This window comes from Amphiprion ocellaris, chromosome 11 (genome assembly GCF_022539595.1).
Source record: "Amphiprion ocellaris isolate individual 3 ecotype Okinawa chromosome 11, ASM2253959v1, whole genome shotgun sequence".
Classification (NCBI taxonomy): Eukaryota; Metazoa; Chordata; class Actinopteri; family Pomacentridae; genus Amphiprion; species Amphiprion ocellaris.
The window spans coordinates 18,826,077-18,854,055 of record NC_072776.1 but is presented as its reverse complement, the minus strand read 5'-3'; the positions used below and the strand labels follow the sequence as shown (position 1 = coordinate 18,854,055).

The 27,979-nt window shown below is 39.6% G+C and overlaps 1 protein-coding gene across 1 annotated transcript; it reads left to right on the top strand.

Annotated features, from left to right (window-relative positions):
- Positions 1-479: 479 nt before the first annotated feature.
- On the top strand, positions 480-26,757 carry LOC111586173 (lactase/phlorizin hydrolase-like). Its single transcript, XM_055015410.1, is given in 29 exon segments — positions 480-780; positions 878-2,428; positions 2,665-2,933; positions 3,081-3,149; positions 3,152-3,370; positions 3,707-3,905; positions 4,529-4,719; positions 4,876-4,982; positions 5,302-5,433; positions 5,637-5,860; positions 6,043-6,279; positions 6,814-7,080; positions 14,840-15,472; positions 16,588-16,652; positions 16,862-16,945; positions 17,056-17,149; positions 17,424-17,502; positions 17,606-18,290; positions 18,378-19,026; positions 19,123-20,673; positions 20,905-21,173; positions 21,320-21,610; positions 22,041-22,239; positions 22,833-23,023; positions 23,205-23,311; positions 23,612-23,743; positions 24,009-24,232; positions 24,446-24,682; positions 26,086-26,757. Coding segments are annotated over 29 exon segments (9,333 nt in total). The 5' UTR covers positions 480-623; the 3' UTR covers positions 26,307-26,757.
- The last annotated feature ends 1,222 nt before the right edge of the window (positions 26,758-27,979 follow it).

Sequence of the window (27,979 nt, the reverse complement as noted above, 5' to 3'; positions counted from 1 at the left end):
CCTGGAATAAAGGATTATGTGGTTTCTTCCTATCAAGGTAAGAGAATTGTTAATATAATTGAAATATTATTTTTTCATTGTTTGCTCTGGTGCATTGACCATATTTTGTCTTTTCAGGTCACCCACAATATGCTCAACGGTCCCATGCCTGAAGCGCTGGCATGTCCCTACAAATGACAATTACAGGAAGACACAAGGAGGGAAAGGTGGGCATTGCGCTGAACTCTGACTGGGGCTGAACCCAAAAACCCGCCTATACCTGAAGACGTAGCCAGCCTGCAGATCGCTACTGCAGTTCATGCTGGGCCTGGTTTGCACACCCTAGTATATATGTAGATGGAGATTATCCTGCAGAACTCAAAACTCAGATTGAACTGAAAAGAAATAAGTGTCCCAGCTCTGAGCCTGCAAGACTTCCAGTTTTTACTCCCTCAGAGAGCAAGAGGATACTTGGAACTGCTGACTTTTTTGGACTGAACCACTATACTTCCCGGTTGGTCAGTAACATTGATGGTGGCTGCACTCCTGGTCCTCAGGGAGTGGGTGACTTCCAGGAAAGTGTGGACCCTTCATGGCCTTCCACAGCTTCTGACTGGATCTTTTCTGCACCTTCGGGACTGAGAATGCTTCTGAACTACATTTCCAAAGAGTACTTGAATGTTGTTAATGTGCCCATCTACATAACTGGGAATGGGATGCCAACAGAGTACGGTGGGGACACTTTCAATGACACCAGCAGAATCGAGTACATGCGGGGTTACATCAATGAGGCCTTGAAAGGTTAGTGTCTGAGATTTCTCTAATAGAAAAACCATTCATTAAACCTAGTTGGTATAAATCTCCATCTTTAATGTGCTGTTTTGTATTCATTTTGTAGCAATACTCACTGATGGAGTGAATGTGCAGCGGTTCACAGTGCAGTCACTCATGGATGGCTTTGAGGGAAAACAAGGCTACAGTGAAAGATTTGGTCTTCACTATGTCGAATTTGAAAATCCTGAGAGACCAAGAACCCCAAAGCAGTCTGCGTATTTCTATTCACAAGTTATTGAGCAAAATGGTTTTGCTTTGAGCAAAGGTGATGTTTATGAAGGAGTGAAGATGCAACTCCCTCACCGTGCACCAGCTTTACCACCATCAGAGGTTCCATCTAAATCAAAGGTTGTCTGGGAGAAATTCTCACACCAGTCGGAACTCCAGAGAAAATTGTACCACTTTGGCAAGTTCCCACAAGACTTCAGTTGGGGAGTTTCATCTTCAGCTTACCAGATTGAAGGAGGCTGGAATGCTGATGGAAAGGGGCCCAGTATCTGGGATGTGTACACTCACACACCTGGCACTATGCCTGCTGATGCAAATGGAGATGTAGCCTGTGACAGTTACAACAGACTTGATGAAGACCTCTACATGCTGAGAGCTCTGAGGGTGAAGTCATATAGATTCTCTTTGTCCTGGTCCAGGATCTTTCCTGATGGCACTCGTTCATCCCTGAACCAGAAAGGTGTTGACTATTACAATAGACTCATTAATGGCCTGTTGGCAAATAAAATCACTCCCATGGTGACAATTTACCATTGGGACCTCCCTCAAGCTTTGCAAGACCGCGGTGGCTGGGAGAATGTAGACATGATTGACATTTTCAATGACTATTGTGACTTCTGCTTTGCCGCCTTTGGTGACAGAGTGAAACTGTGGATGACCATCAACCAGCCTCACTCAATTGCATGGCTAGGATATGGGCTTGGAACGATCCCACCAAGCATTAAGAATCCAGGAATTTCACCATACATAGTTGCACACAACCTGATCAAAGCTCACGCCAAGGCTTACCATACATATGATGACAAGTATCGCACATCCCAAGGAGGTTTAGTATCCATTGCTCTCAATGCAGATTGGATTGAACCTAAAGATGCCAATGTTCCCCGTGATGTGGAATCTGCTGACCGTGCACTGCAGTTCCAACTGGGTTGGTTTGCACATCCCATTTTCAAGAATGGTGACTATCCTGATGCGATGAAGTGGCAAATTTCAGCCAAAAGTGAACTCCAAGACCTCTCAGAGTCAAGACTCCCTTCCTTCACTGAAGAGGAAAAGAACTACATCAAGGGAACTGCTGATATGTTTTGTATAAATCATTACACTACAAAGGTAGTAACATTTGCTACAGGAAAGCTTTCCCCTTATTCATATGACGATGACCGGGACGTGTTAGAAACAGAGGAACCTGATTCACCAACTACGGCCTACGCAGGACAAAGAGCTGTGGCATGGGGCTTGAGAAGACTCCTCAACTGGATCAAGGAGGAGTATGGAAATCCACAGATTTATGTTACTGAGAATGGAGTGCCTTCACCCTTTCCTATCACAATTGAAGACACAGACAGAATATTTTATTACAAATCTTACATTGATGAGGCTTTAAAGGGTGAGTGGGCACATGATGAAGATGTTTTAGAAAATATTGTTCATTAAGTAATATAATAGTATATAATTCTCTAGCATGCTGAAGCTAAACTTTCGTTGACATGTCAACTATTTCTCTTTACTTTGCAGTATGCAATATGTGTGTAATCACATATTATAACACACTAGTATAGGCTATATATCTACAAATGTCCATTTTTATTGCTAATGACGTTATTTCTCTCCTATAATATGCAGCTCAAAATCTTGACGGTGTAAACGTGAAAGGATACATGGCAACATCTCTCATGGATTCTTTTGAGTGGATGAATGGATATAACTTTTTGTTTGGATTGCACCATGTTGACTTCAATAACCCAAACCGGCCAAGGACACCCAAGCGCTCGGCTCACTATTATTGCCAGGTCGTAAAGGACAATGGTTTCCTGGCAACAGATGATGACAAAATACTTTATGGAGATTTTCCGAAAGATTTTTGGTGGAGCACTTCCAGCTCCGCTTACCAGGTAGGCAATACTGTCCCAAATCTGTTTCAAAAGTGGCAGAAAGAACTTCACACTGCTATGGCACATTGGAGTGGAGTAGAGCTGGGGTGGGATGCAGAGGGTGTTTACCATGGCCGCTTTTGTAATACTGCTTTTCTTTCATTTCAGATTGAAGGTGGTTGGAGAGCCGATGGAAAAGGATTTAGTATCTGGGATGAGTTTTCCCACACTCCTGGGAGAGTGCCAATGGCGATAATGGCGATGTTGCTTGCAATAGTTACAACAAGCTTGATGAGGATATCGAGGTGCTGAAGAAGTTGAAAGTGACCCACTATCGCTTCTCTGTGTCCTGGCCCAGAGTGCTTCCTGACGGCACTAATAAGAACATTAATGAAGCTGGACTCAACTACTACCACAGATTACTGGATGCTTTGAAAGCTGCAAATATTCAGCCCCAGGTACACACCATGTTGTTAGTATGAATTCAACTGATGCAGTGGACTTTCAAAACATGCCTGATGAGAATGGGCAATCGACCCATTTTGATCAGGCATGTTATCATTAAAGCTCAAATTAGCTGGTACATTCTTAGGTAAAACCAGCAGCACAGAGAGAGGAGATTAGGTCAAGACTGTTGGCCATCTTCAGCTACACAAACTTGTAGGCCTGAGGGCACCTTGTGGTAGTAGCAGTATCAGTACTGACTGCCTTGCCAAAATACGGTCTGCATCATCTGTTGAAAGTGTGTCAAACTTATGAATTTAATATGCATTTTTCTCTGGTCATTTTATTAGCTGACACTTTACCACTGGGATCTTCCATTAGAGCTTCAGAAAGTAGGAGGCTGGGAGAATGAAACCATTGTCCAAAGATTCAGAGAATATGCAGATGTTTTATTCAGCCGACTTGGAAGTAAAGTAAAGTTTTGGATCACCCTCAATGAAGCCTGGATTGTAGCCAACCTTGGCTATGGATATGGAAACTTTGCTCCAGGTAAACAAGCAATTGTTCTGTTCTTTAAATGCTCTCTGCTTTGACCAATTTTAATCACTAACTGTGAAGACAAGCTGTAAAAATTCTTTGTATTCATTTTGTTGAGTACACATATCCAGTGTAACTTCATGCAAGTAAACAACTACAACTACTAACGACTAATAGCCCCTAGTCATGCTAGCAGCTCTATTAGGCCTGATGATGACACTAGTTTAAAAAAGTGTCATCATCAGAGACTTATGATTAAGTGTCACCAAAGTAAAAGGCAAATCATGAATGGCTGTACAACATTTTATGTTCATCCGACCAAGGTTTTTGAAATAGTTCAGTCAGAAAAATGCCACTACTAACAAGAGCATTCAATACATTTTAAATGGTTAAGTGATTTTAAAAGGTTATTGTGTATAAAATCGAAGTACCTTTTTAAAGTCATATATTTTATTACTGAATAGTGCATACTGGAAGTTCATCACAGAAATAAGAGAGTAATTGCTGTAATTTGTGTTTTACTAATTGTTACTCAATGCACAGTGTATGAAAGAACAAGTTTTAACTTTTATATCACAACTGAAACAACACAAACATAAGTTAAATGTGATCTGTCCTAATCTCAAATGTTTCAGGCGTTCAGGGTAAGCACTACATTGCAGCTCACAACCTAATCAAGGCCCATGCTGAGGCCTGGCATCTCTACAATGACAAGTATCGAGCGACACAAGGTGGTATCATCTCCATTACCATCAATTCTGAATGGGCAGAGCCAAGAAACCCAAATAAGCAGGAGGATTTGGATGCAACCAGGCGCTACATGCAGGTAATAAAAACAGCTGTCAACACCAGAAATCTGTCTGCCATTTTCTATTGTGTTTTTTCATTTTTACTGTTTACCAGATGGTTTTAAGAATCATGATATCAACTGATTTTCAGTGAATTCATCTCAGTTAATTACATAATATTTTTTTTTCTGCAGTTCTTTATTGGCTGGTTTGCCCATCCCATCTTCAGGGGCGATTATCCTGAAATAATGAAAAAAGTCGTTCGTGAAAGAAGCCTCACTGCAGGTCTCCCTAAATCACGGTAAATGAAGACTAGTTGATATCATCACAAGCAGAGACATCAATTTGATTGATCCACATTGTAAGGGGTACCAAGACATTTGCTAGACGTGAGGTTGAAGCCTCAATTAATATGCATGCTTTCATCTGTTTACACTAACACTACTACCTTTGTTTATAGTCTGGTTAAGAAAAGTGAAGATATTTGAATATTATAGATTTTTTTTTTTAGATGAATATTATTTTTTGTCCTGAAGATTAAGAGTAATGTTTGTGAGAAATCCTCGATAAGGTTTGAAAAAAAAATTCTTCTTCTTTTTTTTTTTTTTTTTTAAATGCAGGCTCCCAGAGTTTACCCCTGAGGAAGTCCAAAGGATCAATGGGACTCATGATTTCTTCGGCTTAAACTTTTACACTGGTGTTATTGTATTCCTTGTTGATTATGGAAATGAGGACAATTATGATGCTGACAGGTAAGTTGCAATTTTAAAGTGAATCTCTTTTAACTTTTGCTTGATGCCTTTTTTGTACCTCATAATACCTGAGCAGAATATTAGTGATGCAGAAGGGAATTAAACAAACAAATAAGTATGTTATAGTGTTTGTCTGCCTCTTTTGGTAAGACCATATTTACATAGAAATGATCCTGAGCTGTGATCTCCAATCCAACATTCAGGGGGATTACGTTCATATACGACCACACCTGGATCGGCTCTGGCTCCTCCTGGTTGCACATCACTCCATTTGCATTTAGGAGAATCCTCAAGTTTATTAAGGATGAGTATGGAAACCCACCCATCTATGTTACAGAGAATGGGATCTCAGAAAAAGGAGCAGTGGACTTGAATGACGTCCATAGAGAGTACTTCTACGAGAACTACATTAATGCTGGCCTTAAAGGTACAACAGTCAATATGAAACAAGGAGTAGTTTTTTGCTTAGATTCTTTTCATAACTTGTATTTAAAATGGAAGTTTGTATGACAGAAAGACCAATGACAAATAATTATCAAAATATTTATGTTGTTGACTTATACTGCTACGCATACTTGCATGTTAAATGTATTCTTGCTGTCGTCTCAGCCCGTGTTCTGGATGGAGTTGATCTGAGAGGCTACACAGCCTGGTCGTTAATGGACAACTTTGAGTGGGCTTCTGGCTATGCTGAGCGATTTGGACTTTTCTTTGTGAACCGCTCAGACCCTGCTCTGCCTCGCATCCCGAAAAAGTCAGCATCTTACTATACCTCCCTCATCAACTGCAATGGCTTCAAAGATCCGGCCCTCGGACCCCATGAGTGTTTGAACCCTGAAGCTGAAGGTAACATAATAAATAAGAGCACATATTTAAAATGAATGCAATAATTGTCATATTTAGGATGTAAAATTTTGTGTAGGTGACTTGGTGGTTAGCACAGTCACCTCACAGCCAGAAGATCCCTGGTTTGCGTAACGGCCTGGGCTTGGAGTTTGCATGTTCTGCCTGTGTCTGCGTGGGTTCTCTCTGTGTTCTCCGGCTTCCTCCCACAGGCCAAAAACATGAGTTGAGGTTAATTGGTGATTCTAAATTGTCCGTCGGTGTGAATTTCAGTTTTAGTTGTAGCTCTGTGACAGGCTGGTGACCTGTCAAGGGTGTCCTCTGCCTTTGCCCTGAGTCAGCTGTGATAGGCTCCAGACCCTACAGAGGGTGTATAGAATGTATAGATAATGGATGGAACTTCCTCTAGGTTTGAATTCTGGACAGCGCAGAACGTATATCCATTTTCAACAGAGTCTGGAAGCTATGTGTTAAATATTCACCAAACAGGAGCGAATGATGACATTTTACTTGCTTCTTGTCCCGCTCTCACAACAGCTACACCTGCAGCTACAGCCACAACTCCCTCGCCTGCAACTACAGCAGAGAACTCTGAAAAGACAACCATGTCTGGTTATCCTCTGGACAAAGTGGACTTCTTGGGTCAGCAGCTTTCAGCTGATGATGCTGAAGTGTCACTTTATGTCCTGTTCGGATTTCTCCTTGCAAGTCTCCTTGGCATCATCGCCGTTGTGTATGTGCTCCTGGCAACAAGAAAGAAGTTGAAGAGAGCATCTAAGGAATTATTTAAGATGGACAGAATGTGAGGAAAGTCAAAACCAGCCAGAATTATGTCTGTTTTTTTCCATATTTAATGCTACAATATAGAAGAGCTGTGCTGTTAAACATTTTGAGCCAAATGGCCTCTACATTAGTCAGAGCTCTATAACACATACCTGTGAAGATGTGCTGCTTGCCACCAGTACAGAGAAAACCTTCAAAACTTGTTTTTTTTTTGTCACAAAATGTGCTATCTAGTTCATTGTGAAGTTGGCTGGTGCAAATGTGGTTGTGAATTATAATTAAATAAAAGTTAAATTGATAAGTAATAATAATTTGTATGTCTAACGTGATTTTTAATGTGTATAATTTAAACATCTAACACCATAATCTGATGCAGGAACTTAACACAACTTCACATTGGTTAGAAATTTGTGATACCAGAAATTGATTTTCATTTATTTATATTTGAATTTTATTGCTCAATTTGAAGAATCTAAATAAAACATTAAACTTAAATCATATGTCTTGAATTTATTTAACAAACTAAAATGATATTCTAATAAACCTGAAGTCAAAAATTAATACCTCACAAAGAAACTCACTCACCACAAGACCCTACAGAGGATAAAGCAGTGTATAGAAAATGTATGTATGTATGTATGTATGGATGGATGGATTACAGTAATTTCATATGTTGATCAGTGTGAATGAATGACCTCTAGATGGCGCCAGTAAATTATTTTTCAAGGAGACACTGACGGTGACTGCTGTCGCAAGAACATGTAGCAGTTTCACATTTTGAATGCATCAGTATTTCACTAAAAAATAACATTAGGCACACACACAGGATTCTGAATTTTTCCTCCATACATTTTACTCTTTTACTACCATTTTGACAAAAACAACTTCAACAACAAACAATATTAAAGATCCTCCAGTACTGCTGTTTGCAGCTTTCCTGATATCACAGACTAACTACTCATCCAAACTATTTCAGAACTGACTGCACTGATTAAAACCTTAACATTAAAACTGAAAACAGCATTACCATTTATTCTGAAAGGTCAGGGCCAAGAACTCTCTTTTAGAAGGAGGATATGGATGCAGCCGTGCACTATACCAGTAGAAAAGCAGATTTCAACACTGTTGTTTGTGACACAATCCACAAAAATAAGGGCTACCAGGACAATTACACATCTTTCCTGCTCCCACCTGCAAATTTACCTACATCTGGTCTCCAGGGTGACCTGCCTTCTCAACAGGATGTACGCATTAATGCACGGTGGGTGTCTCTTCTGCATGCGCTTCCCTGCTTGCTCCTCAGCAGCTCTGATCAACAAGAGGTCTGGTCAACATCTGAAACCCCAGAGTCTGTCAGGATGGAGTATGAGTCAGAGTGGAGGAAAACATGTTCACTCATAGTTGCATATGGAATGTTTTTAGGTCATGTTGATTAACTTGCATGAAAGTTTGATGACTTGAGTGCCTGCTGATCTGGATCTGGAAGTCTGAATACTCACAACTTTATCAAATCAACTTATGGTAATTAGTATATAATTAGAACTCATAAACTCTGATTTCACTGACATCCAGTTCCCAAATGAAGAAGTGAAAGGTTGGAATCCATTACAGAAAAAAAAACATGTAGGCTGCTAGGCTTTGTTGTGTCATTGCTTTTTGTACTTCCTAGTTCATTTGAAATTAAGATTCTGCAACTATGAATGAGGTCTTTTTGTCCTGAGTGTTCAGTCACCTAGAAGAAAATATACTACAAAACACTGATGGTAATTATACACAGAATATTTATTAACCACTGTTCAAACAAACAAAAGGACAACAATGATGTAAGAAACATCAGACTGTGGATGAATGATTACGGGTAAACAAACTAAATTAACGGTAATTGACAGTGGAAGTGGGCTGCACAGTGGCGTAGTGGTTAGCACTTTCGCCTTGCAGCGAGAAGATCCCTGGTTCGCGTCCCGGCTTTCCCGGGATCTTTCTGCATGGAGTTTGCATGTTCTCCCTGTGCATGCGTGGGTTTTCTCCGGGTACTCCGGCTTCCTCCCACAGTCCAAAAATATGGTGAGGTTAATTGATTATTCTAAATTGCCCGTAGGTGTGAATGTGTGAGTGCTTGTTTGTCTTTGTATGTGGCCCTGCGACAGACTGGCGACCTGTCTAGGGTGTCCCCTGCCTTCACCCGAGTTAGCTGGGATAGACTCCAGCCCCCCCCGCGACCCTAGTGAGGATTAAGCGGTGTATAGATAATGGATGGATGGATGACAGTGGAAGCAGGTAGTAGAGCGGTGACCAATTTAGAAACACTTCAGAATTGAGAAGCTAATTGTAATTTCCAACCCAGAGACAAGGGTCATTCCAGAATTGGAGGTCATTTGGGCTTCGAAATGTTTTAAAAATAGACTTTTTCTTTTACATTTTTCTGCTACATATTCATCAGTAAAAGGTAATGAACTGTCAAAGGCTTGATTGGCTCCGCTTACACATCAGTGGTACCATTTTTATTCCATGTTTTATTTGTTGTTTGCTAATCCCGCTCTAATTACAGTAACATTAGCTTTTTTTCTCAGGAATAGAAGCTAGATATTTAGCTAGCTGTTACTGCTGAACAAGAGGACAAACTTAGTTATGTAAAAAAGTAAAGAAAAAAGCAAAAAGTGTTGTGTTTATAACAGATGTAGCGGAAATTGGCTCAGAGGTGAAAAACGACGTGAGAAAGGAACAGGTTTGCAAACAGCGGCTTAGTTTATTTTACATGTGTCTTGCCGTCTTCGAGCCACGTCTCCTTCTCTTGTCCGGCTACATTGTCGCACACAGAACACGCCAGGGTGCATTACCGCCCTCTTGTGGTGGTTATGAGTAACAACGCTCAACCTTAAACCCAAATTGGCATTTAACAATGCATCCTGGTTTTCTTACAATTACACATTTTCTTTAAATTCCACATTAGCCATCATCAGCAAGGTAAGTCCAGCTGCACAACTTATTAACACTGACTAGTGAATTATTGGAGTCTTTTCTGTGTAACAGGCACACTGGGAATGATTTTGTAACACTGTTGTGTTCATTCACCTTTACCAGTGTCTGTTATCTCACCTTTCAAACACAGCTCCAATAATGCACTGGAGCTGCTCTGCTCTGCAAATGAACCTGTCTGTCCAGGTTTGTAAATCAATAGTTTTCAGTGATTGCCTGTTAATCTTTGTAAGTAACAGCCAATCAGATAGAGCTGTGGGCAGGACATTGCTTGAGACCACAGAGCAGCTGCAGAGACAGAGAGGCAGTTGCATCAGAGCCAAAATAGCACATTTTATAAATTTTTAAAAAATCGGTCATTAAAAATAACAATATCAATAATCTAAAAATGCCAAATATCAGCCTTAATAATCAGTTGGGCTGATAATTGGTGCATCCCTAATTCTGTGCCTGTCCACTCTTGACAGGACCTTCATTTCCAAATGAAATGCAAAACTTCATCTGCAAATAAGATCACTGAGCAATACTCCAGTTCTACTTTTCCTTATCCCAGGTAAGATGCCTCTGACATTGTCTCTGGTTCAGGACCAGCTTGACGTCAGGAATGGGACAGTTGTCGCCTCTTTCATGAAGATGTCTGTGCTTGGTGGCTGTTGGTGCACTGACACCAGTTTTAGTTCACCTTCTGTGAAGCCGTCCCAAGTTCTTCAATTTCTTGACCATCCTTCAAGACTGCAGCCATGCCTGTTGCTTGTGCACCTTCTCCTACCTTACTTTTTCCTTCCAGTCAACTTTTCATCAATATACTAACAGAGAGCCAACAGCAGCATTTTCTGCGATGACCTTCTGTGGCGTATCTTGTCAAGGGTATTGACAACTTTGAGGTCAGCAGTCTTCTCAACTACTGTTGGAGTGTGTGCAGAACTAGACCCAGAGATACCGAGAGGTCTTTTGTACTCTTTGAATTGTCATTTACTCAAACTTGGAACAAATATTTTAAAATTTTGAGATATGGATGTCTGATTTTCATGAGCTGTAAGAAATAATCATCAACATTAAAACAACAAGTTGCTGTAAATCGAAATCTGGCGAAAATGTAAACAAAGCTGTTACGTGCATCACAATATTGCTATTTTGCCCTGTTTCAAGTGTTTTATTATATTTAATTTCACTTACATGGAGATGGCTTTCCTTTTCTTCAAAGCACTGCCATCAGAAGAGTTACACTTACACTTAGGAGCCATAATGTAGTGCAAACCGTGCACAGCGGAAGTAACACAATTCAAAGTGGCGTACAACTGACGAATGTAAACGAAGGCGTCATATAGTGCCGCGTCATGACGTATTCGTCTGTTCTGCTCGTCAACTAGTCCCACGTAACTAGTTCCGACAAGACACAGTACGTCATACACCAAGGACACAGTAGGTCGAGGACACTGTAAAAAGAAAGAAAAGAAAACAAAGTGTAAAATGTACTCATGACCATAAACCTTCATGTGGGTAGAAAGCATTTCTTTCATGGGGTCTCAGTAGTAGTAGTCTTAGTAACAAATTTTATTTCCATGAAAGGACAATTTAGGAACAACATAACTGCCATAAAATTTCCCTTAGACACATTGTTAAAATGTGAAGCCATTTTTCTTATTCTTTTTTTAAAATGTGATTTATCAAGTTCTGACTGTTGTTTAGAAATTATTATTTCTGCCCGACACAATGAAAGATGCACACATAAAAGAAACACTGATGCAGCTTTCCGTTGTTAAATCTTTAATCTTTGAGAGAGAACCTACATCTTTAGTTCTCAACCCAACTGGCAGGCATCTCCCTGTAATAATAGAAGCATTTATGACATGTTTTACATAACACAGTGTGAGGAAGATATACTTTCCCTACTCAAAATATCTGTTATGAAAAAAGGCCTGTTGGGCACAACTGGACAGTGACACGCATGCAAAATTGTTTTGCTGATCTCACGTGGATTGACTGCTGACACTGACATTGATATAACCTGGCTTAATAGGGCTATCAATATTGTAATCAAAGGTGTCAGTATCAGTTGATCATAAAGTATTGGTTTTTTATCGACGTGTGGTCAAGGCACATGGAAAAGACAGCATGTATTGCACAAGACCTTGATGGTTGCAGTTTAAAAGTTCTGAGAAATACAACGAACATTCCATTTGTATTCAGATATTTACAAAGTGGTAACAAATGGCAAATATTGAAAACATAAATGAAGTCATCAGTCATGTCATCAGTTCTGTCCACCTCTGGTCAGTTTAACTCAGCTTTGTCGGGAAACTGTTGATGATAGAGGTGGTGAATGTTCTTGGTGAGATGGAGGATATTTTGTGGAGAACAAGGAGCACCTGCAGGAACATCACGCCAAACATCTTCCAAGTGACTCATTGTCACCCATGAATGTGCCAATGCTGCAAACTCCTGAAAGACAAACTCTGCTGTTGGGGCTGGCTGGGGAGGCCTGAAGGAAGGAGCTGAGTCCATGACAGCGGTACCTTGAAGTGAGTCACCCCTCGGCTCTTGAGGTAATAAAAGTACTGCTTAGAACTAGGAGGTATGGGATGACTGCAGTCAAAGGCATTATTCACTTCACTATCTGAGCCTTTGACCACCTGGTTTGTAAGAGGCCCTGCAAGAAACATGAAGTCCTCCTGCCCATTCACCCCACTGTTCTGACAAACATACAGACAGAAAATGTACAGACACACAAACCACAGGAGCGTCCTCATGGTGCCTTGAATTGAGACTGAATGATTGCCAAGCTGTTTAATGGTATTCTGTTTTCTTCTTATTGTGTTGTTGCATCATTAAGATTGGAATCACATCTAAATAGCTCTGCAATAAAACACTGCCACTTGCACGTTACAGTGTTTTACTGCAGCTCTGTGATATGATCAGAAAGACTCTGGACTCACCCAAATGATAACTGCATCCCCATCTTGACCTCACGTTTGAAGACCAGGATGTGCATTTGTAATATGCTTTAAAATGCCTGTTTTTTAAGTAGTAGGGGAGAAAATATAGCAAACACATAGATTTGAACCCAATGTGGGTAATACATCTTAGTAGTCCCAACAAGTTAAAAATAGTGACAGTTTTGTCATAAATTTTAATTTTTTTTTCTGAATCAGGAACCTACATGTAATCTTTTAAATTGCTTCTACATTTCAACAAACAATGTCAATTAAAATGTGTGATATAGAATCACAGACAAGTTTCTTTACCAGCTATATTTTTATTGTTGTTTAACCATCTCAATTACTTGATGGTTATCACCATGTTCATCATAATATATTATCAACCTCGTGATACTACCTCTTGGTTTGCAAAAACATAGTAAATCAATCCTCTGATAAGTTAAAGATAACCACTGGAGAATTCTGAAATGTTTTTGGATTCTAAGAGGACAAAAAATGAAAAATGGAGATATTTTCCTCACAAACAATGTACACAGTAAATGGGTGAAATACAAATCCTACCGTTTCCACTATGAGTAACTGATTGAGAGGAAAGCAGTTACAGCAGAAGCCAGGTTTAACTGGAACACAATGAAGTGATGCCCTGAAACTAACCAGCTACATGTCAGGTCGAGTTGATCCTAAATCACATTTGTTGGCTAATTCTCAGACTCCAATTCTCTGTCAGCTGATGTTACTAACTTCTGATCAGAATGAATGGATTACATTTACACTATTTTGTGATCCCTGATGAAAGGTTAGTGAAGCTTAGTGGGAAACCCTGCAAACCAAGGTCATTTTAATGTAAAAGACAGAAGGTAGAACAATTCACATGATGCTTAAATACTGTAAAGTTCACATTCACACTGAAACTATTATTCTGGACCAGAATGACACTAAATATTGTGTAACTTGACTGCAAATTTTCAAATTAGTGATTCCTATATAGCCTGTTGTGTGGTGCATGTTTACCTGCAGTGAGCTCCCAGTTTAGGCTCCTGAGCCCCATGAATAATAGAACTCTTAATCACTGTTATTAACACACCGGATTACAAGACAATAGAAAAAAAATTAAGAAAGTAATTGGACTATTTATGACGTAGCTCAAATCAAATGAGTCCAAAGCATGCCTCGACATAAAATTCATGTGGACCGAATAAAGCATGCAAAATGAAAAAGACCTCAAAATGACTTGACTGATAACATCTTGATTAATTTTGATTTTCTCTCTTCAACCAAACGGAGAAATAAATAAATCATAAAACAAATAGGCTGACATTTAAATGCTTGAATACTGACATTTGTGTTGCAGTCATATGAGACAAAAAATACCCTTTTCACTGATGCCTCGCACCTACATGTGATGTGCAAACCACACAGACACTGTTTGGCAATAACCCCAAATAACAAAAGCATGATTAAAGACACAAAAAAACGTGTTTCATAACCAATTAAGGTCCACACTGTTTACCTTAACTGACACCTGCCATCTGAAGTTTTATGGTTTAATCACTTCCCACTGAATACACAAATATAACACACAATCAACTGAAAATCTGTCCTCGGAAATTCCATTTTACATTCTGTGAACCAATCAGTGTCTTCTTTAATCTCTGTATTGATATTTACTACATTTCATAATAAATCTGTCCTGTCTTCTGTATGACTCTTTATCAGAGGGACTCCACCACTCTTGCCAAAGACATCATAAAGCATCCCAGCAGCGTGACTGCAGCACATTGGAGTATTAGCAACAGTTATGAACTCTGATCTGACTGATAGTTCAAGGTCATAAACAGGACAACTATAAAAGGTTACCCATGCAGGGACTCATTCAATGGACAATATGTCTCTCTTGAGGAAGATTCTTCCTCTGTGTCTGATAGCTGTATATGGCTGCCTGAGTCAGAAACATGACCATCAACTTGAGGCCATGTTTCTTGCAGGCCCCATGTCCAACAAACAGGTGACGGGCCTCAATGGAGAAACATCTGACAAGGCATTGCTGGACACCTTTGACTGCAGTCATCCCATACCTCCTGATTCTACAAAGTACTTTGAGTACCTCCAGAGCCGAGGGGTGACTCACTTCAAGGTACCGCTGTCATGGACTCAGCTCCTTCCTTCAGGCCTCCCCAGCCAGCCCCAACAGGCTGTGGTTAACTGCTACCAGACCCTGATGAAGCAGCTGCACCAGGTGGGACTTGAGCCTCTGGTCATCCTTCATGGATCCACTGTACCAGACTCTCTGAGATCAAGGTATGGACGCTGGGAGAGCAAGAAGCTGGTACAGATGTTTCAGCAGTATGCAGAGTTTGTTTTTGTACAGTTTGGAGACCTGGCAAAGACCTGGATGACACTGAGCAGCTTGGATGAGCTGAACAATGCTGACCTGCAAAACGCTCTTCATGCACATGCCAGTGTCTACCGCCGCTACCACCAACTGTTTCCAGAGAGAGGTAGGAAATCAAGATTATCTTTTATTATGTGCTGAGTTTGAGTAACATAATTAGAAAATGTTCTTAATCTGTTCTAACCTTGACTCAAAATGGTCCATAGGTGTGAATGTGAATGTGCTTGTTTGTCTTTATATATAGCCCTGCAATAGACTGGCAACCTGTCCAGGATGTACCCTGCCTTCACCCTAAATCAGCTGGGATAGGCTCTTAGGCAGTGTATAGATAATGGATGGATGTTCTCACCTTTTTTTGACAGTGTTGTATGTATAATGTCCCTATACTGTCTGATGAGCATATATACTACCGTTCAAAAGTTTGGGTTCACTAGGAAATGTCCTTATTTTTGAAAAAAAGCATTTTTTCAATGAAGATAACATTAAATTAATCAGAAGTACAGTCTAGACATTGTTAATGTCGTAAATGACTATTCTAGCTGGAAACAGCTGATTTTTAATGGAATATCTACATAGTGGTACAGAGGAACATTTCCAGCAACCATCACTCCTGTGTTCTAATGCTACATTGTGTTAGCTAATGGTGTTGAAAGGCTAACTGATGATTAGAAAACTCTTGTGCAATTATGTTAGCGCTTGAATAAAAGTGTGAATTTTCATAGAAAACATGAAATTGCCTGGGTGACCCTAAACTTTTGAACGGATCAACAGAGCAGAGGTGGATAGAGTAGCCAAAAATTGTACTCAAGTAAGAAAAACGTTACTTCAAAATAATATCACTCAAGTAGAAGTAAAAAGTAGTCATCCAAAAAATTACTCAAGTAAGAGTAAAAAAGTATTTGGTGAAAAGACTACTAAAGTATTAAGTAACTGTTTGATTGTAATGTCTGATTTGTTTTTTAGAAATGACGTGATCAGAGAGACAAAAATGTAAAATAATGTGCAAATTATGGTATTTCCAAATAATAAAATAAAAAAATAGCAAAAATAAATAACATCTTTACAAAATGACAAGTTAAGGCACAAGAAACACAAATGTCCAAATCTCAGTGTTTCACAACTATTAACCACATGTCCCAAAGGTCATGATAGACAATGTAATCTGTCAGTCTGATGTGGGAGTGAAATGGTAAATTAATAACTGAATCAAACTTTGTGCAGATGGACAAGTATCAGTTGGGACAAAGGCCAGTAAAATTCCAGACATCTGTGATACCCAACTGCTGGTAAGATCCTACAGTCACATAAAACAAAACATACAGTTTAAAGAGTAAAAGTAAGAATTGTGCTCATGAGCAGTACAGCAATAAGTTTGTCTGTCAAGATAATTTCTAATTTATACACCTGTTTGACAAACATGAAGTTAATTTTGTTAAGGAAAAGCAACATGTATTCCATGTTCAGCTACGCTCCCATTTCTGCACCTGTGTTTCAGACATATTTAGATTTCCTGTCCATTAAAGTTCAATATGACTGCGCCGCTGGACAACACTTGGCCAAGCAGCTACAAAGTGTGATGGTATGTCACAGGTTATTTCAAAATATAGTTTCCATTAATCGACTACATGGTAAACCTACTCTGTCTGATTCTGGGGATGTTGTAACATGAATGTTTATGTTTTCTTGCAGGGAAAGTGTGGAGACACACCCATAGTAATTTATGAGCTGAATACTATCAACTGTTCTCCTCATCAGTTTCTGTCGGACACCAAACTCTTAAAGGGTAATTAGAAGTCACGACCTTCATATTAAAAAAACAGTTGAAAACCAAAATGTACTACTGATCAATATTTTTATTTGCTCTCTTTAAAAAACATACAACTAATTCTTGTAAATAATATTTGGCAGTCACACTCAGAAATGTACTTAATACCTTAACAAGGCTACATTTGTGTACAACTGTGTCATGTTAAGCATCTCAGATTCAATTATTCTGATGTAATTTTACAACAATGAAAGAAACATGCAGAATGACTCTTTTGATTCTACTTTTACAGAAGTGAGTAATAGAGGCCAAACTATTGTTGGAATTGACATGGTGAATATGTTACATCTAGCTGACTGTCCTCCAAAAAGGTATTTTCTATTGTCATGGCCCTAAATATATGCATAAATCCATAAGTATCCCCAACTAACCTTATTTTCTTGTTCATTTGATTGTCACACAATAACATCAAAGAGATGCCTTGGACAACAGAAACAATCTACTTATGTCATTGTGTTCAACGACTTACTGCAACACTTGGAACCATTTTGCCACCATGTCCTCATCTGTAAGAGACGCCTTCCTGAAGGAATCCTTCCCCCCTGGTTTCCAGTGGGCCACCTCCACTGAGTCCTTCAAAGTTGAAGGAGGCTGGAAAGCAGATGGGAAGGGAGAAACCATTTGGGACCGTTTTGGTCATGAACATCAAGCCTTTGAAAATCAGACCATTGATTTAGCATGTGACAGTTACAACAAGGTGGACTATGATGTCTACCTCCTGCGAGGTCTTCAAGTCAACACCTACCAGTTCTCCATCTCCTGGGCCCGTATTTTCCCCTCAGGCCACCGAGGAAGCCTATCAGAGAAAGGGGCTCTCTATTATGACAAGCTGATCGATGCTCTCATTGAATCTGGCATACAACCTGTTGTCACTCTCTATCATTGGGATCTGCCCCAGGCACTCCAAGATGCTGGTGGATGGACCAACCCATCCATTGTTGAAGCTTTCAAGGACTATGCAGACTTCTGTTTCTCCAGGTTTGGAGACAGGGTCAAAACCTGGAACACATTCAGCAGTCCCTGGGTGGTGAGCCATGCTGGGTATGGCACTGGTGAGCACGCCCCTGGAATAAAGGATTATGTGGTTTCTTCCTATCAGGTAAGAGAATTGCTATTACAAAACATATAGAATGATTAATTTTTTTCATTGTTGTTCTGGTACACTGACCATATTTTGTCTTTTCAGGTCACCCACAATATGCTCAAGTCCCATGCTGAAGCCTGGCATGTCTACAATGACAATTACAGGAAGACACAAGGAGGGAAAGTGGGCATTGCGCTGAACTCTGACTGGGCTGAACCCAAAAACCCCGCTATACCTGAAGACGTAGCAGCTGCAGATCGCTACCTGCAGTTCATGCTGGGCTGGTTTGCACACCCTATATTTGTAGATGGAGATTATCCTGCAGAACTCAAAACTCAGATTGAACTGAAAAGAACTAAGTGTCCCAGCTCTGAGCCTGCAAGACTTCCAGTTTTTACTCCCTCAGAGAGCAAGAGGATACTTGGAACTGCTGACTTTTTTGGACTGAACCACTACACTTCCCGGTTGGTCAGTAACATTGATGGTGGCTGCACTCCTGGTCCTCAGGGAGTGGGTGACTTCCAGGAAAGTGTGGACCCTTCATGGTCTTCCACAGCTTCTAACTGGATCTTTTCTTCACCTTCGGGACTGAGAATGCTTCTGAACTACATTTCCAAAGAGTACTTGAATGTTGTTAATGTGCCCATCTACATAACTGGGAATGGGATGCCAACAGAGTACGGTGGGGACACTTTCAATGACACCAGCAGAATCGAGTACATGAGGGGTTACATCAATGAGGCCTTGAAAGGTTAGTGTCTGAGATTTCTCAAATAGAAAACCATTTATTAAACCTAGTTGGTATAAATCTCCATCTTTAATGTGCTGTTTTGTGTCCATTTTGTAGCAATACTCACTGATGGAGTGAATGTGCAGCGGTTCACAGTGCAGTCACTCATGGATGGATTTGAAGGAAAACAAGGCTACAGTGAAAGATTTGGTCTTCACTATGTTGATTTTGAAAGTCCTGACAGACCAAGAACCCCAAAGCAGTCTGCGTATTTCTTTTCACAGGTCATCGAGCAAAATGGTTTTGCTTTGAGCAAAGGTAATGTTTATGAAGGGGTGAAGATGCAACTCCCTCACCGTGCACCAGCTTTACCACCATCAGAGGTTCCATCTAAATCAAAGGTTGTCTGGGAGAAATTCTCACACCAGTCAAATTTCCAGAGACTATTATACCACTATGGCACATTCCCACAAGACTTCAGTTGGGGAGTTTCATCTTCAGCTTACCAGATTGAAGGAGGCTGGAATGCTGATGGAAAGGGGCCCAGTATCTGGGATGTGTATACTCATACACCTGGCACTATGCCTGCTGATGCAACTGGCGATGTAGCCTGTGACAGTTACAACAGACTTGATGAAGACCTCTACATGCTGAGAGCTCTGAGGGTGCAGTCATACAGATTCTCTTTGTCCTGGTCCAGGATCTTTCCTGATGGTACTCGTTCGTCCCTGAACCAGAAAGGTGTTGACTATTACAATAGACTCATTAATGGCCTGTTGGCAAATAAAATCACTCCCATGGTGACAATTTACCATTGGGACCTCCCTCAAGCTTTGCAAGACCGCGGTGGCTGGGAGAATGTAGACATGATTGACATTTTCAATGACTATTGTGACTTCTGTTTTGCCACCTTTGGTGACAGAGTGAAACTGTGGATGACCATCAACCAGCCTCACTCAATTGCATGGCTAGGATATGGGCTTGGAACGATCCCACCAAGCATTAAGAATCCAGGAATTTCACCATACATAGTTGCACACAACCTGATCAAAGCTCACGCCAAGGCTTACCATACATATGATGACAAGTATCGTGTATCCCAAGGAGGTTTAGTATCCATTGCTCTCAATGCAGATTGGATTGAACCTAAAGATGTCAATGTTCTTCGTGAAGTGAGGGCTGCTGACCGTGCATTGCAGTTCCAACTGGGTTGGTTTGCACATCCCATTTTCAAGAATGGCGACTATCCTGATGCAATGAAGTGGCAAGTTGGAAACAAAAGTGAACTCCAAGATCTCTCAGAGTCAAGACTCCCTTCCTTCACTGAAGAGGAAAAGAACTACATCAAGGGAACTGCTGACATGTTCTGTATAAATCATTACACTACAAAGATAGCAAGTCATGTTACAGGTCAGCTTTCACCTTATTCATATCAACATGACAAGGACATGTCAGAGGCAGAGGAAAGTGATTCACCAACCACAGCCATCACAAACCAGAGAGCTGTGGCATGGGGCTTGAGAAGACTCCTCAACTGGATCAAGGAGGAGTATGGAAATCCACAGATTTATGTTACTGAGAGTGGAGTGGGTACATTGACTGAGGTCACAGTCGATGATACAGACAGAGTATTTTACTACAAAACCTATGCTGATGAAGCTTTAAAGGGTGAGTTACAAGATGTTTTAGAAATAACTATTCATTAAGTAATAATTTAGCATGCTAAAACTAATCTCTGGTTGACATATCAAGAAGTCCTCTTTAATACCCATTATCTTGCACATGCAGTACCTCTAACTTTTTGACCATTGTTTGTAATTACATATTATAACACATTTGTATAGGCTACAGATGTCCAGTTTTTTCCTAATTAAGTTTTCTCTCCCCTATAACACGCAGCTCAAAGTCTTGATGGTGTAAATGTGAAAGGATACATGGCAACATCTCTTATGGATTCTTTTGAGTGGCTGAATGGATACAACTTTGGATTTGGATTGCACCATGTTGACTTCACGAATCCAAACCGGCCAAGGACACCCAAGCACTCGGCTCACTATTATTACCAAGTCATGAAAGACAACGGTTTCCCATTACCAGATGATGAGAAGATACTTTATGGAGAATTTCCAAAAGATTTTTACTGGAGCACTGCTAGCGCCTCCTACCAGGTAGGCAATATCATCCCAAATCTGTTTCAACAGTGACAGAAAGAACTTCACACTGCTATGGCACATAGCAGTGGAGTAGAGCTGGAGTGGGATGCAGAGGGTGTTTACCGTGGTGCTTTTGTAATACTGCTTTTCTTTCATTTCAGATTGAAGGCAGCTGGAGAGCCGATGGAAAGGGATTGAGTATCTGGGACAAGTTTGCCCATACTCCTTTGAGAGTGGGTGACAGCGATAATGGCGATATTGCTTGTGATAGTTACAACAAGCTTGACGAGGATATTGAGGTGCTGAAGAAGTTGAAAGTGACCCACTATCGCTTCTCTGTGTCCTGGTCCAGAGTGCTTCCTGACGGCACTAATAAGAACATTAATGAAGCTGGACTCAACTACTACCACAGATTACTGGATGCTTTGAAAGCTGCAAATATTCAGCCCCAGGTACACACCATGTTGTTAGTATGAATTCAACTGATGCAGTGGACATTGAAAACATGCCTGATGAGAATGGGCTGATTGCTTTCCCTCCAGTATTGCTGCTTGCAGCTTTCTTGAAATCATTGAACAAGCAGTCATCTAAACTATTTCAAAATTGATTGCACTGGGTTATTAAAACATTACCATCAAAACTCAAATTAGCTGGTAGCTCCTCAGATAAAACCAGTAGCACAGACAGAGGAGGTTAATTCTAGACGACAAGCCATTTTTAACTGCATGTATATGTAGGCCATGAGGGCTCCTTGTAGTAGCAGCAATATCTCTCAGTTAAAAAAAAATAACATGCCTTAGTGAAACACAGTATGCATCACCTGTGAAAAGTTATCTACTACTTATCACAGTAGTATGCATTTTTCTCTTGTCTATATTTCAGATTACGCTGTACCACTGGGATCTTCCATTAGAGCTTCAGAAAGTAGGAGGCTGGGAGAATGAAACCATTGTCCAAAGATTCAGAGATTATGCTGATGTTTTATTCAGCCGACTTGGAAATAAAGTAAAGTTCTGGATCACCCTCAACGAACCCTACATTGTAGCCAACCTTGGCTATGGATATGGGACCTTTGCTCCAGGTAACCAAGCAAAGTTCTGTTCTTTCGATGCTCTCCACCTTGACCAATTTTCATCACTTTCTGTGGGAAAAATCTGTTAAGTACATCCATAGTTGTTTTGTTTACTAGACAAATCACATGAAATGTTTTCAACTAAAAAGTAACTTAATCGAAGTAGACAACTGCTACTAACCAAAGAGTAATAGCCCCTCATCATCTCTATTCGGCTTGATGATGACTTTGGATTAAAAAAGTGTCACCATCAGTCACTCATGATTTACCAAGTATCCCCAAAGTGAAATAATGACTGTCTGGACAAATAGCACAGTCTGAAAAATGTCATAACTAACAAGATTATACAGTAGATTTTAAGTGATGGTTTTAAAATACTATTGTGTTCACTTAAATTTGAAAAACAAACCACATTTTCAAGTCATATGTTTTATTGCAAGTTAGTTTGAACTAGAAATTAGAGTGCAATTGCTGTAATTTGTATTTTACCAATTATTAGTCAATACATGGTGTATGAAAGAACAGATTTTAACTTTTATATCACAACTGAAACAACACAAACATAAGTTAAATGTGGTCTGTCCTAATCTCAAATGTTTCAGGCGTTTTTGGTAAACAGTACGATGCAGCTCACAACCTAATCAAAGCCCATGCAGAGGCCTGGCATCTCTACAATGACAAGTACCGAGCAACACAAGGTGGTGTCATCTCCATTACCATCAATTCTGATTGGGCTGAACCAAGGAACCCATATAAGCAGGAAGATGTGGATGCAGCCATGCGTTACTTGCAGGTAAAATTAAAAACAAACAAAAAAAAAAAAAACAGACGTCAACACCAGAACTGGGTCTGCCTCTTTTTACAGTTTTTTTCACCAATACTGTTTACCAGAGGGTTTTCAGTGTCAGGATGTCAACTGGTTTTCAGTGAATTCATCTTCAGCTAGTTGCATAACATGAAAACTTTTTTTCCAGTTCTTTATTGGCTGGTTTGCCCATCCCATCTTCAAAGGTGATTATCCAGAAATAATGAAATCAATCATTCAAAGAAGAAGCCTCGCTGCAGGTCTCCCTAAATCACGGTAAATAATAGTTTATACTGTCACAAGCAGAGGAATCTATTTGACTGAATCACGATATTATCACAGGATGTACCTAGACATTTGCATATGGTGTTTAAACCTCAATCAATATATATTCTTTTATCATTTGCTTACACTTACAAAACTACCTTTGTTTGTGATCTGGTTAAGTAAACTGAAGTTATTTACTGGCAGGGGAATAAATATTCTTTGTCCTAAGGACTAATAGTAATTTCTGTAAGAAATCCTGGATAAGGCTTGAAAAAACTTTTTTTCCCTTTTTTTTTTTTTTGAATATAGACTTCCAGAGTTTACCCCTGAGGAGATCAACAGGATCAAAGGGACTCATGATTACTTTGGCTTAAACCATTACACGACGGTCCTTGCATACCCTTATGATTTAGGAAATCAGCAGGATTATGAAGGTGACAGGTAAGTTGGAATTAAAAAGTGACTGTCGGCTAACTTTTGATTGCTGTGGTTTTTTTTGTACCTCAAAATACCTGAGCAGAATATTAGTGACACAGATGGGAATTAAATCTACAATTAAGTGTGTCATAGTACTTGTCTTGCTATTTTAGTGAGAACATATTTATACAGATGTATCTGGAAATGTTTACATTTTTCATTTCAAAAAGTCAAGCCAGAGCTACATGCTAAACTGATCCTGAGATGTGTTGTCTAATCCAATATTCAGGGGTACTAGACAAACTCACGACCGCACCTGGATCGGATCTGGCTCCTTCTGGTTGAAAATCACTCCATTTGGATTTAGGAGGCTCCTCAAGTTTATTAAGGAAGAGTATGGAAACCCAGCCATCTATGTCACAGAGAATGGGATCTCAGAACGAGGAGTAGTAGACTTGAATGATGTCTTCAGAATGTACTTCTATGAGAACTACATTAACCAGGGTCTGAAAGGTACAATAGTCAATATGAAATAAAGAATGGACAGACCTATTTAAAAAAAAAAAAATTGTTTAGATTCTTTGCATATTTTGTATTTCAAATTAGAGGTTTGTAAGCCAGAAATACTTGCTCAAAATAATCATCCAAATTCACTGAGCCAAATTTTAGTGTTTTTGACCTGTACTGTGTACTTGCATGCTAAATATACTCCTGTTGTCGTCTCAGCCCGTGTTCTGGATGAAGTCGATCTGAGAGCATACACAGCCTGGTCGTTAATGGACAACTTTGAATGGGCTGCTGGCTTTGCCGAGCAATTTGGCCTTTTCTTTGTGAACCGTTCAGACCCTGATCTGCCTCGCATCCCTAAAAATTCAGCATTGCGCTATGCTACTATCATCACCTGCAATGGCTTCCCAGATCCTGCCAATGGACCCCATGAGTGTTTGAGCCCTGAAGCTGAAGGTAACATAATAAACTTTAAAAAGAGCTAAAGAAATTTTGAATGTGCTGGTGGAGCTTCTGCTGCTTTATGTCTTGCTATTTTTATACATTCTATATAGTTTACATAGATTAATTTTATTTTGAAAAGCCAGCATATTTCAGAGTCTCTGATAAGCCTTTCATAACATTTCAGAACTTTTATTAGTTAGTTAGATACATGTGTTATTACTCGCCCAATTCGCTTATCCTTGAAAGCTGTGCCGGCATTCTTACTAGGTTTAACATAGTAATGTTTCCATATATCTTTCAGCAAGTGTGAACTGAGCTCTCACATTGACGGACAGACGGTGAAGTTATTAAGGAAGGGTTTTTTTTTCACATTTCAGCACCAATATTCGTACGAAAACATCACAGAGCTGCTTAATGCAGGTGTTAAGAAATGTTTACTTGTAGTTTGTTTAATATCTGCAGCATCCATATTTATGTTTCCAAAAAGCACACCTTTGCACACCAAAAAACAACAGCTCCGAGACCAAGTTAAACTCATATCAATCATAAATGATCACCAACAGTGTGTCAGTCCGAACCAGGATCCAGTGGCAGGTCATGGTGTGTAGATCTACATGTCTGCACATTAGACATGTGAACTGCGACGCAGAACAGCAGTTGAGTTTCCAGGTGTTTAAGAGTAATTCCTTGTAGTTTATTAAAAATCTGCAAAATCAAACAGTGATAGGATCCACAACTGTCCCCAAAGTGACCCATATATAAAAGGGTCTTAATGACAGAACCTCATCAAATCACAGATTTGTTTACAAGTTAGAGAGACCCTGGAGCTGGGATATAATGAGAGTCAATGAGAGTTTTGGCACACTCTGTACTCTGAGGTGATTTACAAAACATACATAGCGATGACTCACACTACCAGAAAGAAACAAAAATGTCTACATTTTTATGTATAAACTGTTTGTGTAGCGGAAAAATTGTAAGAAGGAAAGAATCTTAACTGCTCTTTCTTTTTTTTCTTTTCTTTTTTTTTTTTTTTTTTTTAAATAAAATTTTTCCGGTCAAAATTTATGTTTATTTGAACTGAAAGAAAGTTCTGGATTTTCCAAAAAATGATGAAACTTAAATCAAAACTGGGTTAACAAAAAAAATTGTAGATAATATCAAAACACATATTCAGACTGTGCTTCAATGCCTATGCATTGACACACTTAATAAGCTCACACATCTAAAACTTGTGCAATAACTGTCAGATTTAGGAAGTGATGCTACCTCTAGGTTTGAATACTGGGCAGTGCAGTGTGCAGGACATATACCCATTTTAAACAGAGCCTGGATATAGTCTGTGTGTTTTATATTAGTCTAATAGGAGTCAGAAAATGACATTGTACTTGATTCTTGTTCCCCTCTCACAACAGGTACGCCTGCCCCGACTCCAGAGCCTGGCTATCCTCTGGACAAAGTGAACTTCTTGGGTCAGCAGCTTTCAGCTGATGATGCTGAAGTATCACTTTATGTCCTGTTCGGATTTCTCCTTGCAAGTCTCCTTGGGATCATCGGCTTTGCGTATGGGTTCCTGACAACAAGAAAGAAGGTTAAGAAAGCGTCCAAGGAATCAGTAAAGATGGACAGAATGTGAGGAAAACTTAGGAAGACAGTCAAAACCAGCCGGGGTTCTGTTCAACACTCAGAAGCTGTTTATTTGTTACAAAATGTGATATTAAATTTCTTATCAAGTTGGCTGGTAAAATTGTGCTTGTAAATTATAATTTAGTAAATGCTAAATTAATAGGTGATGACAGTTAGCATTTTTAACATGGTTGTAATGTGTTTGATTGAAATATCACTGGATGTCAGAACTTAACACACCTTGATTCACATTTACAGTTTTGCAGTTACTTTATTATATGCTTTTACCTCTACTGGCAGAAATATGTGATACCAGAAACATAATTTCAGGGATTCATATTTGAATTTGTTTTGCTCAATTATACCAACTGAAATAAAACATTGAATTTTATTTTATGTTTTGAATTTGTATATCATAAATTTAAACTGTATCACAATAAACCTGAAACCAAAAACCTACAGTTTGAAGCAGAATTTTTTTGTTCTGAAATTGTATTTGATTCTCTCTGAAAATTAACCTCTATACATTCAATTTTTACAATTGTAATTCTTGAAATTCAGATTCAGATTCTGTGCTTAGTAAATCTGTGGATCCATGACTGTCACACCCACTCTGTCAAAGTCATGTGACCAATGCTGCTTCGGCATTCAATATTATATTAGTTTTATTTTCTTTCGAGAAATAAATATTTTAATTATAGTGTTTTCATGTTTGTCAATGTCAATGAATGACCTCTGGGTGGCGCCAGTAAATTATTTTACAAAGAGACACCAACTATGACAAGCAGTTTCACAGTTCCTATCCATTAATATTTAACTAACAAATAAGATTCGGCTAAATATGTGTATTGCATGAAGAGCGTATATCAAGAAAACAAATATGTGATGAAGCAATGAAACATATCATGTGGTTAAGCACCACGGTCTGCTGAATTTTTCATACATACATTTTACTATTTCACTTCCATTTTGACTGAAGCAACTTCATTAAAATCCTGATGAGGCATACATTTAATTAGAAAGTTTACTGAGCTCTGACACTGTGAGCTGCTTGATGCTGATGCAATGCTTACACAAATTCCCACTGGGACTAACATAGCACTTTATTTATGTATTCCATAGCTTGAGGGTACATATGCAGGATTAAAGTGATGGGCAGTCAGTTGTCCCACTGAGTTCTTAAGGAAAGGGAGGGGTTTTGTTTTTGCCTACATATTTTCAGGGAGTCTTTGTGCTTTTGGGGATATGAACCACCAACTTCAAAAAGATGATCCTACATCTCTGGGCTTTTTTCCTTTTTTTCCTGCAACACTAACATCTGACTAAAACCAGCACAGCTTGATAGAGCTAAGGCATGACCCTGCTTGTCCACGCAGTGACACAATCCACCCAAATAGGGGCTAGCAGGACAATTACACATCTTTCTTGCTCCCACCTGTGAATTTACCTACATCTGGTCTCCAGGGTGACCTGCCTTCTCAACAGGATGTACGCATTAATGCACGGTGGGTGTCTCTTCTGCATGTGCTTCCCTGCTTGCTCCTCAGCAGCTCTGATCAACAAGAGGTCTGGTCAACATCTGAAACCCCAGAGTCTGTCAGGATGGGGTATGAGTCAGAGTGGAGGAAAACATGTTCACTCATAGTTGCATATGGAATGTTTTTAGGTCATGTTGATTAACTT